The sequence below is a fragment of the Micromys minutus genome, assembly GCF_963924665.1.
Source record: "Micromys minutus genome assembly, chromosome: 15".
NCBI lineage: Eukaryota > Metazoa > Chordata > Mammalia > Rodentia > Muridae > Micromys > Micromys minutus.
Window position 1 is genome coordinate 14,364,260 of NC_137984.1, and position 11,878 is coordinate 14,376,137.

At 46.4% G+C, this 11,878-nt stretch overlaps 1 protein-coding gene across 1 annotated transcript; it reads left to right on the forward strand.

The window, feature by feature from the left end:
* Positions 1-6,950: 6,950 nt before the first annotated feature.
* On the forward strand, positions 6,951-10,574 carry FABP5 (fatty acid binding protein 5). The gene is made up of 4 exons (XM_080929231.1): positions 6,951-7,068; positions 9,236-9,408; positions 9,726-9,827; positions 10,302-10,574. Exons 1-4 carry the CDS (start codon positions 6,990-6,992, stop codon positions 10,353-10,355), a joined length of 408 nt encoding a protein of 135 aa, XP_080785357.1. The 5' UTR covers positions 6,951-6,989; the 3' UTR covers positions 10,356-10,574.
* The last annotated feature ends 1,304 nt before the right edge of the window (positions 10,575-11,878 follow it).

The following is an 11,878-nucleotide window of genomic DNA, read 5'->3' on the forward strand; positions in this document are numbered from 1 at the left end:
ATGCCTGTTCCCCAGTCCTGAGGAATATGTCTAGGAGTTTGGTAGAGATGAACAGAAGACTAAGAGGTGTCTTGGGATATGCATACAGAAGGAAAGAAAGCATCTACCAACCTCCTGGCTCATTCAGAGGAGCACAGGGTCATCTTACACGTTGGCTTTGCAGTTCTGTGCATGCCTCTAAGAGCTTATGGGATAGTCACCCCACTGCCAACTTGAAAAGATTAGAGATAGGATTTAAGTAAGCTATGACATAATCATGACTCTTTCTTAGCTAATAAAATGAAAAGAGAGCAGTAGGCCTGACCCATTAGGGTTAATACCCTAGGAGCAAAAAGACTCCTGGGTATAGTGAATCTGATTTTAGAAGTTAATAATTGTCATAGAGATCAATCAAATAAATTATTAAATGGCAATACATTTTCTGATTTAAATCAGTAGCTCATAGGATAATATACAGGTGGTGGTGTTAAAATATGGGGAAGGTGTAATTGGTAAGAAAAGACGTGGCTTTCTCTGATACAGAAATATGTGTGTGTGTGTGTGTGTGTGTGTGTGTGTGTGTGTATTTGCAAGTTTTGAAAAGTAAAGGTGTCCCCCATGGGTTCTGACCTGAATTTTGTACACACCAAGATTTTAGGACTGGTGATTTAGTTGGAAGCTGGATTAAGGGAGGTAGGGGCGTCAGAGAGATTTAGATGAAGTGATCTCGCCTGCCTGCACTGCGTCTTTAACACTTCGAACACTGTCCATAGGAGACATGAAACAATTAGCCAGGGCTGTGCTTTTTGTTTTTATAGTCCACAGCCATGAACAAGTAACAAATGTAGTATGCACAAATACACATGTCTGGGTCGTAGGGGCTTGTGTGTAAGTCAGGGGGTGCATTCATCTTACCCAGAAAGCTCGAGTGCGTTCGGAGCTGTTATGGTGCCTGTGTTATCCTGAAGCCATTCACCCTGTGTTATCCTGACTCCTGCATTGCTTCACTTTCCTTCTGGCCGTTACCTAATCATTTAGTTAATTTAGCAACCATTTGTTTGTGGTCTGTTATGTAAGCAGCGGGTAAGTTTTAATGGTCAGCTATGCTAGTCTCGAGGTATAGGAATAAAACTGCTTTATGCAAAAAGGGAGTTCTTATGTCTGCTTTTTAAAACTTCCTTAAATGAGAACAACCTTCTGACAGTTAGAGCAAGAGTCCTCATTTGGTGACTGGCGGCTAGTCGCAGGTCTCGGACTTGAAACACTGACAGACGTGGAGGTTTATGTTTTGGGTGTGTCTGAGGCTGTCTGATTTCTGAACCTTGGTCTCAGCTGTGCTGCTAAAGACAGCTGACAAGAAGCAGATTTATCGTGTATCTGCCTTCTAGGATTTCTCTTTGGAAGCAATTCTGGTGGTTTTTCTTAGGGAAGCCCTGGCTAGAAGCTAGGTAAACAAAGAAAGTCAACAGCAGAGCAAGGCAGACTTAGGAGAGTTCACAGACTTGCTGTAAAACTTAAGGAAGCCATCAAGCTTTATCAAACACAGGTTCCAATCTTCTCGTCTCCACAAACCACTTGAAGACTTTGCTTGTGTTTTCTGGAAAGCAGACAAACAACTGCCTCTGGCACATCAGAAAAAGTTTTCAGTGACTGAATCAGATAAATTTAGTGAATTTGGTTCGTTTCTTGTCTCCTGAACTCTTCAAAGGATGAATCACCCAGACAGACAGACAGACAGACCAACCGACCAAATCAACTGATACTCAGTTCTCATATGTGATGTAGTATTTGAATATGGTCCATACATAAGCCCTCATAGATTCTGTTTCTAAGTTAAAGTATTAATACAATGTAAACTCAATGTGAAGAGTTACAAATCATATTATCATGGAATTTGCAGGAAAATGATGCACCCGGAAGGTGTAATATTTATCAAAGTGATCCAAACTCAGATAGAAAAACCTCAAATTTTCTTCCTCATGAGCAGATCCTGGCCTATAATGTATACATGAACGTATAGAAACAGTAGTAAGTGTACGTATAGTATAAAAATCAAGAAGGCGGTAAAAAGAGGTTTGTGATGAAGAGGGTACAAAGCAGTCATGGGGACACGCTAGTCATCAAGGAAGATATGAAGCTAATTTAATTTTATAGCTTTGACTCCACCATGTTTTTTTTTTTTTTTTTTTTTTTTTTTTTTTTTTTTTTTTTTTTTTTGTGGTGGATACTTAAACTCAACTTTCTGGGTATTAAAGTAGTAAGAGCCACTGTTAAACTCCAAAAGAACCCAACATGTTTTATCGGAGTTTGGATTTTCAGTTTTTGATCATGTGTACAGTAGAAATCAGTTGTAACTAGTTAGCCACTGAATACACATGTCCCACTGACCCACTAAGAAAAGGAAACTTTAAAAAATTTGGTTTGGGGGACGGATTTTGTAATCTGAAAATTCTCCCGTTCCCCACCTCCTATTTAAAATAAAACTCTTTAAAATCATCCTGTTGTGGTGCTATTTAAAATGTAAACCATGTTGTTAGACCTAAAAGGAAGTATGGTGTTTAAATATTAAAAACAAGAATTTACTGTGTTGTTTAGGGAATAGTAAAAAGAAAGAAAAAAATCTCTACAAATTGACTAAAGACTCATTTTTCCTCAAATACTTTTTATCTATAGTCAGTAAAATAGCTATATGTGGAATGCAGAGACAGAGAGAGATGATACTATTCTCATATAAAGATACAATCCGAAACCATCAAAAATATAATATAAAAATATTTAATGTGCTGGGATGGAAGCAGCCTCTTGTGGCAAGGTCACATGTGTGGATTTGGGCATCTTTTGCAACCTTGGTGTCTGGAGCATAGTTCCTGGACTAGTAGTGTTAACACTGATAAGGAACTGGTAGATGAAAATCACCCCAGGCCCTGTTCTAGACCTACCGCATCTGGATATGCCGTCTTCCGAATGTAGACTTGTCCAGACACTGGAACACGAGAAGCGTCACTCCAGACAGGACGCAGTTTATACTTAGCTCTTCTGAGCTTTGCATTTATCTTGCTGGCTACTTAGAGAATACTTAACTGTCTCAACCTCAATTACTTTGGGTACTCTGTGACATAATTTCTTTAACGTGGTGTACCTTCTCTTTTTTTATTGGCTGCATTGCTAGGCCACCGATCCTTACGGCCCTTAGGACTGATTATATAGGACAAGAAGCCGGATGAGAGCTACATCTGCCTGTACAACAGCCACTAGGGTGTCTGGCAATAAAATCACACCCATTTGGTGTTCTAAAGCTACCTGTGTCCACGAATGAGACCACAGAACAGGCCATCGATGGGAATCAAATAAGGCCCAGGAGAAATATTTAGCTACCACCACTAGGTGGAAATAGAGCGATTTTGAGCCTCTCGGTTCAGGACCGTGAGCTAGGTCTGAGTAGTTTGTCCAAGGGCTCAGGAACAGACAGAACTCTGCCCCAGCCTCATTCATTCTCAGCTGTGTAGAGAAAAGCTGCAAGAAATTCTTGAGCCTTCATTTCTTTCCACCCACAGAGGGCGCTGCTTACCTGGGCCTTTGATAAGTCCCTGAAGCTGGTGTGGAGGAAGGGCTGGGTATCTGCAGTAACTCAGGTGCTATGGTTTTCAAAGAAGAAAACTAAATTCTTAGAACTGAATTGTTTAGGTTGCCTGCTTAGGTGAGCTAAGAGTCTCACTCGGGCCTTTCACATGGATTTCCTGTTGGCCTCTTCAAATCTGACCATTACCTTGGGCTCATTCCAAAAGGAAGTGTGCATGATGTTGGAGCCATTGGATCAGATAGAATTGACTGCTCCTAAGAGATCAACATTGAATGTGCCTAAAAAAATACTAAGCTTCTCACACTAGAGATGGCCCTGTGGGCTAAGGGTTAGCTATGTTTTCAGAGCTGTGTGAGAATCTGAACATGCCCACAGGCTGGAAGAAGGCATTGACTTCACAGGCAGGCTTTGGATTGTGTGTAGAGTACTGAGCATGTTCAAGACAGCAAAACTGCAGCTGCGTAGTGAGATAGGAGCTGTACTGTCACCTTACTGTGTATGTCAGAAACAGTCACAGCCAATATGTGCAGTGTGGGAATGGTGTATGAAATCAGGACATGCAGGACAGGAGAGTGTGCAAACGTTAAAGATTGCAGGCATGGTTTTATGTACACATATTCACATAGCCCGTGCAAATGGACACACTCGAATGCACACGTGGTAAAGCGCTGGAAGGGAACACCACGCTTCTCCGCACAGTTATCGAAACAGTACATTTACAGATGAATTCCAGTTGATATGAGAAAAGCTAGGTTTTAAGTAACACCCGAGGATTGGAACTATTTCTAACTACTGCCTCTCTGCTTTTGACATTTCTGTGACTTGATTTATTATGACAATCTAAGAATGAATACATTGATACTGTACCTTGGCTGTCATCACCACATTGGATCCAACACTGCAGAAAACACACTGGGACAGCACTCGGTGGGAGGAGTCTAGACACATGGGAGGTGACCTGCCTGGGACTGCCAATCCAGAAGCAGTGCTTTCCTAAGGGTCCAGTGCTGTGCTCCGTGCCTTTCAGACACCATTGCTTTCCGAGATTGGAGTCTCAGGTGTGGGTATGCAGGCCTTCACTGGGACAACCACATGGCTCAAGTCAGTGCGTGAATTAGGTACTGTGGGAACACTGGGGGTCCAACCCAAAATTTGGGGTAGAGACTTGTAATAAAGGGGACCCAGGCTGTGGAACTTCTTGCAGCATGCTAGGTGCTTCTCAGATTTTAATTGTGTGGAGGATGAGACAGTAATTAATGTCTTGGCAGAGAGGCCGTGGCCTCTGCTCTCACCTCCCCTACAAGTAGCAGGAACAAAGGACAGGCAGGTGTGGTCCTGTTTCACAAGCTCTTTCGTGAGAAACTCCTCAGAGCAGATTCTGGTTCTCCTAGTCCGCAGCACCAACTTTCCTAGCCTCATTTCCTCTGCTGAGAAACCGGGGATAACCCCTTCGATAATTGCCAGGCATTAAGTTCCTTGGTGGAAATTGCTAGGAAGGACCACGTAGTGCATAGTAGAAACTCAGTGAGCTGATGTTGTCTCCATGGTAATAGCCCGTCTGGGTGGCAACATTTTCATGTCTGCCCATATTACCTCCGATGAGGTATGGGAGCAGGCAGTGAGATTTTGTAGAGATGACACTCTGAGAGGTCATTCCACACACAGAAGAGAACGGATGGGTTCAGTCAGTAGGATGTCGGGGCTCAGGACACATCAAACTATAACACCCTCATGTATGTCTGACTTATTTTGAGCTGGTCTGAGAAGCTGCAGGCCTTTGGACAGCTTTGAAAAGATGTTCTTAAGACAAAGAAAATTGTAGTTATGAATTGTCACGCGTGTGTACGTGTTCACCGGCCTGCATGTGTACAACGGGTATGTGGAAGGTGGAGGTTGGCATCAGCTTCTCTCTCTCTCTCTCACTGACAGGATCTCTCGCTGAACTGAAGCTTGCCGAATGGCTGGAACTGCTGAGCCAGTGAGCTCCAGTGGTCGGTCCAGTGAGCTGCTTGTCTGTCTCTCAGTACTAGGGTTGCTGTCGCTTGCACCCAGCTCCTGTGTGGGTGCTGAGGATCTGAAGGAACCTTTCACTCCTGGGGTCATTTCTTCAGCTGGGAGATCAGCAGTACTGAAGTAAGACACCCCTCAATTAAGAGGGGTTCGTGTGTGAATAAATTCATCTGGAGCTACTGATTATACCCAACCTAGTAAAAAAAAAAAAAAAAATCACGGTTAAGCTGCTCTCAGACAGACTCAGGACACCACCTGCAATGTCTGTAAGTGGTAGCAGGAGACCCATGAGCAGGCACTCTAGGTCCCTTCTGGCTATATGCAAAGTTTGAGGCTAGCCTGGGCTATATGAATTAAACCTAAGCTTAATTCTGCCTCCCCAACCTACTATATTCACTGTACAATTCCTTTTCTCATAAAATGTGCTCCCTTTGTCTCCCCGTATCCACCCGCCCCCACCGCGCGCGCACGCAGACACACACACACACACACACACACACACACACACACACACATACGCACGCACACTCAGGTTCAGTGGCGGTGGATGCCATATCTCAGCTCCAGTCACCTGACTGTTCTTGGAGCCTCATATTTTTTTGTGGAATTTCAGTGCATATCGAAGTGTTAAAATATGGTTTTTATGATCAATGTATTCTAGGCAATTTACTAATTCGTAGCTGGGCCAGACCCTCAAAAGATGGACGGAAGTAGTAGTTTTGATCCCTAATCGGAGAATAGAAGCTAGTAAGGTTTTTCAGGAAATGGCAGTTACCTAAACTGAAACTTGCTAATTTACTGGAGAAAAAACGAATTTGTAGAGCCATTTAATCTACAGGCAGGCAACCCAAGAGGCCCTGGTGAGGCCCTAGGAGGCGGGAGGGTGGGGTCAGAAGGTTCTTTCATGAGGCAGTAGGGTGTAGAGTTGTCAAGGTTAAGGAGACTGCAGTTTATTAATTAATATTTAGTAACCAGCCATTCAATTCCTATAGCGCCAGGCGATGGCCAATTAGTTCATCCCAGGTACTTAGTAAAGGCAAAAGTGAGGCGGGAGAACCGTGGCGCGCAGGCTGTGCCCGGATGGCGGTGGAGGGGATTCCTGGGCCCGTGGGACTGTGCCGGAGCTGTCACTAAGGGAGGCTTAGGGCGCGCCTGGCGAGTCGCAGCTTGCAGGAGCTGCGGGAGATTTGTGGCGTCCCAGTCCGGCGTAGCCAGGGAGGCACCTCAGACCCCCGGCACGGCCCCGGGCGCAGGAGTCCGGGCGTGGCGAGAGGCAGGGCCAGGCTGAGGCGCGCCTCCTATTGGCTGCTCGACATCACCCCCCCCACACGAAGGAGGATATAAGCGCAGACGGCGCCCGGAGCCGAACAGCGCCCCCGCCACCGCGTCTCCTTGCTGCTTTTGTGCTCTCCCGCCCGCCATGGCCAGCCTTAAGGACCTCGAAGGGAAGTGGCGCTTGTTGGAAAGCCACGGCTTTGAGGAGTACATGAAGGAGCTAGGTGAGACTTTACCGCCGAACCCCTCCCTGAGTCCTCATCCCTGTGGGGGATGTGTTGGTTCCCTTCCACCAAGCGGCCAGGGGACCCGCGCGGAGCACCATGCGGCGGTTAGGATGGAGTGCCCGCCTTTGCCGCCGGCTCCGGACGTGGTGGGTCACCCCGCTCCTCTCCTTTTCTGATCTTTGCCCCCCACCCCCAGGCAGCACCTCACTGTTTCCGGTCCTTCACCGGTACGTGCCAGACGTACTGCTGTGAACCCTCTGCAAACTGCCCCTCCGTTGCTCCTAATGTTAATCCCCACTCGTCTTCCCATCCTCACCTGCTGCTACTGTCCTGTCCTATCACCCTTTCCGCGTGTCGTGGCAGCACCCAACTCCTCTTTCCCACCTTGCCGCATCTTTTGTTCCTCGATGGCGCCAGTCCCCTTCCCCCTCCCACCCCCACCCAGTCTCTGAGAGGACACCGCGTGGTAGGGCGTGGTTTCTGCAGAAGCTCTTTAGAGGCTATGAATGAGGATGCTGCCATTCTCCGCAGCATCTCCCAGGTCCCCTCCTCGCTGCTGGCCGGGCGTGGCGCCTGCGGCGCTGGACAGGGGACAGTTGGTGGCATGTGGGCGAAACACGGAGACACCCATTGTGCATGGTTATAGTCGTGCGACCGTTCTGTTCTGATTCTTTCTCTTGATTCTGGAGGGTAAGGAGCAAGGAGACTTGGGCTTGGCTGGAAAACTATAATCAGAAACTGCTGCTGTTGGCCCGTGGCTGCCAACTGCCACAAGACGGGTGTGGCTTTGCAGCAGGCACTTGCTCCTCAAAGCCTAACCAGAGAGTGGGCAAGGTTCAAATTCACCCTCACTGGAAACGGTGTTTCGTTTTCCGTTGCCACTTTTGCCTACCCTTAAGATAGGGATATGTTGGTAGAGCCACAGAACAGACAGCAAAATGGACTTTCGTCACAGGTGCTAGGGTTAACTCAACAGGGATGCTCTCTGAAGGGGTGCTGCTGATGGTGGGAGGAAGCCTCAGGGGCTGCTGTACCCAGTATCCCAGTGCCACTGCTGACACCTCGCTGGACGTTCAGAACCAGCCTTCATCCTTTCAAACATCCTACAGAGTATGGGGCTAAGTCTGGCTCCTGATGAATCAGGTCTGTGTCTATACTATTGTTGGAATGTGAGTGCATTCACGTGTGCCTGAGGACCGGTTTGAAAGCAGGTGGGTGCTTCTGCTTGAGTGGCTAGTTCTGAGTGAGTAATTAGTTCTCCGGATTCCTGAGTTAGGAAGGTTGTAGGCCTTACCCAAAGATATCGGGCAACATAGGAAGGAGCTCAGCGGAAGACTCCATGGGGACATGGAAGCCTGGCTGAGCATCCTGAGAAGTCATTCTGCTTGGGTGAGAGTCTCCTTTCTTGTGAAAATATCCTAGGTTTCTTATGAATGTTACCAGCACGGACAAGTCCATAAACTACTGAGTAACACAGTCATGTGGAATGTCATACCTGTGTAACTACTCTAAATAAACAAACCACACAAAATAAAAACCAACCAGATATTCAAATAGTACAGTGTTTCCAGATAGCACAGTCAGGTTCCTAAGGTACAGAAAGAGCCTTACTGTGGAAAATGTTGCTTTGTCACACAGCTTTGAAATGTCTGTTCTTTCCCATGTCACTCAATACTGTGCTGTTTAAATTCAAAGCTTATTTTAAAATAGCAAACCAGTTTGTACTTACATTATTGTTTTGGAAACAGTTTCTATACAGCTTAGACTGACCTTGAACTCTTGACCCTCTTACCTTCATGTCTTGAATACTGCAATTACATGTATGTGTCACCGTGCAGGGCCTATGTCAGCTGCGTTAGTTAAGGAGTAAAGTCTTGCCTGACTTTCTGTGGCAAGTAGCTGAGATTTACAGTCACGTTGGCCTCGACTTCTGTCGCTTCTGACTAAAGGTGCTTGCCGGGCTCTCATTGTCCAGTGGAGACATCACCCCTGCCCGCCCCCAGCTCGGGATGACCGCAAGGCTTACATGTGTGATGTGAGCGCCATACTAGATATGGGCATGTCGGAGAGTGGATGAGGATTGCCCGGGGAAATGATGGCAAATGGATCCATGCTTGTTCTATGCAAATGATAACCGGTCCTTATGCCGCCTCCGTTCCCACAGGAGTGGGACTGGCTCTTCGGAAGATGGGTGCCATGGCCAAGCCAGACTGTATCATTACTGTTGACGGCAACAACCTCACCGTCAAAACCGAGAGCACAGTAAAGACGACGGTGTTTTCCTGTACCCTGGGAGAGAAGTTTGACGAAACTACAGCTGACGGCAGGAAAACTGAGGTCAGCTACAACTGTGCGGTGACAGGAGCCCCTAGAATCAGAGAGGACATTGTATGAACAATGTCTGTACTATGGCCAAGGGCTGAGTGAGAATGTTACTTTATGGAGTTGAATTTTGTTAAACTAGCAGGAGTCCCCTGGGGCTACGAAATGAAGACATCTTATGAGTCTCTAGGTAGAAAAGCACACAGTTGTAGTGCGAATAAAATCAGTACGGTGGAGGAAGTCCAGAGAGGGGAAGGGGAAGACATATTGGGGCGGTGTGGGTCACAGGGCCCCTGTACTGTGGAAGATTGTGAAATATTCTGTTTTTGCAGACGGTCTGCACCTTCACAGACGGTGCCCTGGTCCAGCACCAGAAGTGGGATGGGAAGGAGAGTACAATAACCAGGAAACTGAAGGACGGCAAGATGGTGGTGGTGAGTGTCAAAGCGCCTGCCACACCGGGATGCAGGCTGGCAGCCACGGTCCTCATGACCGTCCCTGGCTGTTGGTGTTTTAACAAGAGAAGGCGACTTAGGAAGAAAGCATCCAAGATGACAAGTTAGAAAAAAAGAGCCCTCATTCCTGAGGCAGCCCTTGTGGGGACAGAAAAGCCGTGATTCCCAGGATGTGATTGGGGCAGGCTCTTCCTGGGCTGCTGTGAGATCGGGCAGGCCACCAAGCTGTCCTCTCCTGGTACATATATTCCCCCCCCCCCCCCAGTGCTTTAGTCTGCAGGATAGCAAATGTACATATAAAACAAAACAGGTCACAGGACTTCTCGAGTCCAGAAATCCTGAAATTTTTTTTTTCCTGTTAGCAAGGTCTATTACAAGATTTTATAGGATTCTGCCCACAACACGCGCTCTGAAATGTACCATCAGCCTGAGTCTGTATCTTTCTTCTTCTAGGAATGTGTCATGAACAATGCCACCTGCACTCGGCTCTATGAGAAGGTGCAATGAAGGACTCGTCGTCATCCTGGACAGGAGTTAGCTGCCAGAATGAATGTGCTCAATTCAGTGAGCAGGTCATAAATAACCAGACTGCTTCACTTCTTTGGTTTTATTTTTTCATGACTGTTCAGTTCTCTTTCTCACAAACACTGTACATGAAACCCATGTCAGACTGTCGGTTTACCCCAGATCATTCCTTTGGTTAGTGAATAAACGTGTTTGTGCTAATTCGTGACATGTGCGTGGGTTCTTCAAGGAACTGGAAATCGGTGATGCATTATGACAATTAGGAATTAGAAAAGGAAAACTTTCTTGATGTTCTTCAGGGTCCCTTATGTTTGATATACCCTAACAATCTGCAGGTGTGGCTGCTTCTTTTGCAGTGAATACATGCCCAGTCATTTAAGCTTGCCCCGTAACATTTGAACTTTGTCAGCTCAAGAATTTGAGACTATGCCTCTCGAAAGATAGTGACATACATTTTATGGGACAAAGGAAGATCCAAGCTTATAAACGATGTGCTCATAACATCCATAAACCCCCATGGAACTTTTACATGGAGAATGGAGTTGTACTACGCTGAGTTCTGGTGATGCATTGACACTCCCAGCTTTACAATGATATATTGCTCATCATGAGTTATCCTAGCTCTGCAGCTCCTGGGCCTTTCCGTGTGCATTTCTAGTCGGAAGCGCATGATTCAAAGAGTTGAGTTTTTTAGTGACACTCGCTTGCATTTTTCAGTCTCAAAACAACATACCCACAGTCAACGGTTGGGAAATAGGTTATAGGTACAGATCTTTGTGTACACATTCCCCAGAACAACATCAGAGGGGCTGACACTGTTATCTGCATTCTGCAAATATGGGAAAGGGTGTTTAACTAACCTATCCAAGGACACAGGAAGTGGAGCTGGGTTGCAAAACTCACTTTGCTATGTGCACTTAATGTATTTGATCATTCTCAGCACGGCCTCTTCCTAGAGTGTACAGTGATCCTGAGGTTAAAGTCTCTTCGTGAACTCTATGCCCACCTCCCATGTGCTGGTGCCTCAGAAATTACCTAAAGCTAGTCAGTCCTGGATACCAATGGCTCAAGCGGCTGGACCATGAGCTTCAGGCTAGCCTTGTCTACATAATAGGACCCTATCTCAAAAAGAGAATTCCTTGGGGCTAGTTGGCAGTACAAGTGATTTGGTCACCTTAGCCCCATGCAGGCCAGTGTGGGCCCATGAGTCATAGGTACCTAGGCTCTAGACATATGGTAACTCTTGAGTTGAGCTGTCCATATGAGATTTCAAAGTGTTGAGATGAAAAGTAGGTCACCTCACCCAGGAACCTGCAATCCAGCCTCATTCTGATCACTGGGATGGCAGTGTGTTACCGCATCCAGAGCATAGGTACTTGGTGTTGATTGAACAATGCTTTGTCTGATTTATGCTTTGTCTGTTTTTGGATCTCTGTGCCTATGTCCCTCCATTTACCTGTTTTGTGATAACTGGACATTTGACATTCTCCCAAACACTGGGCTAA

Coding starts and splice junctions, on each gene's coding strand:
- FABP5 (XM_080929231.1), top strand. CDS start 6,990: ATGGCCAGCCTTAAGGACCTCGAAGGGAAGTGGCGCTTGTTGGAAAGC. Junction 9,409..9,725: donor CTGACGGCAGGAAAACTGAG/GTCAGCTACAAC, acceptor CTGTTTTTGCAG/ACGGTCTGCACCTTCACAGA. Junction 9,828..10,301: donor AGGACGGCAAGATGGTGGTG/GTGAGTGTCAAA, acceptor TTCTTCTTCTAG/GAATGTGTCATGAACAATGC.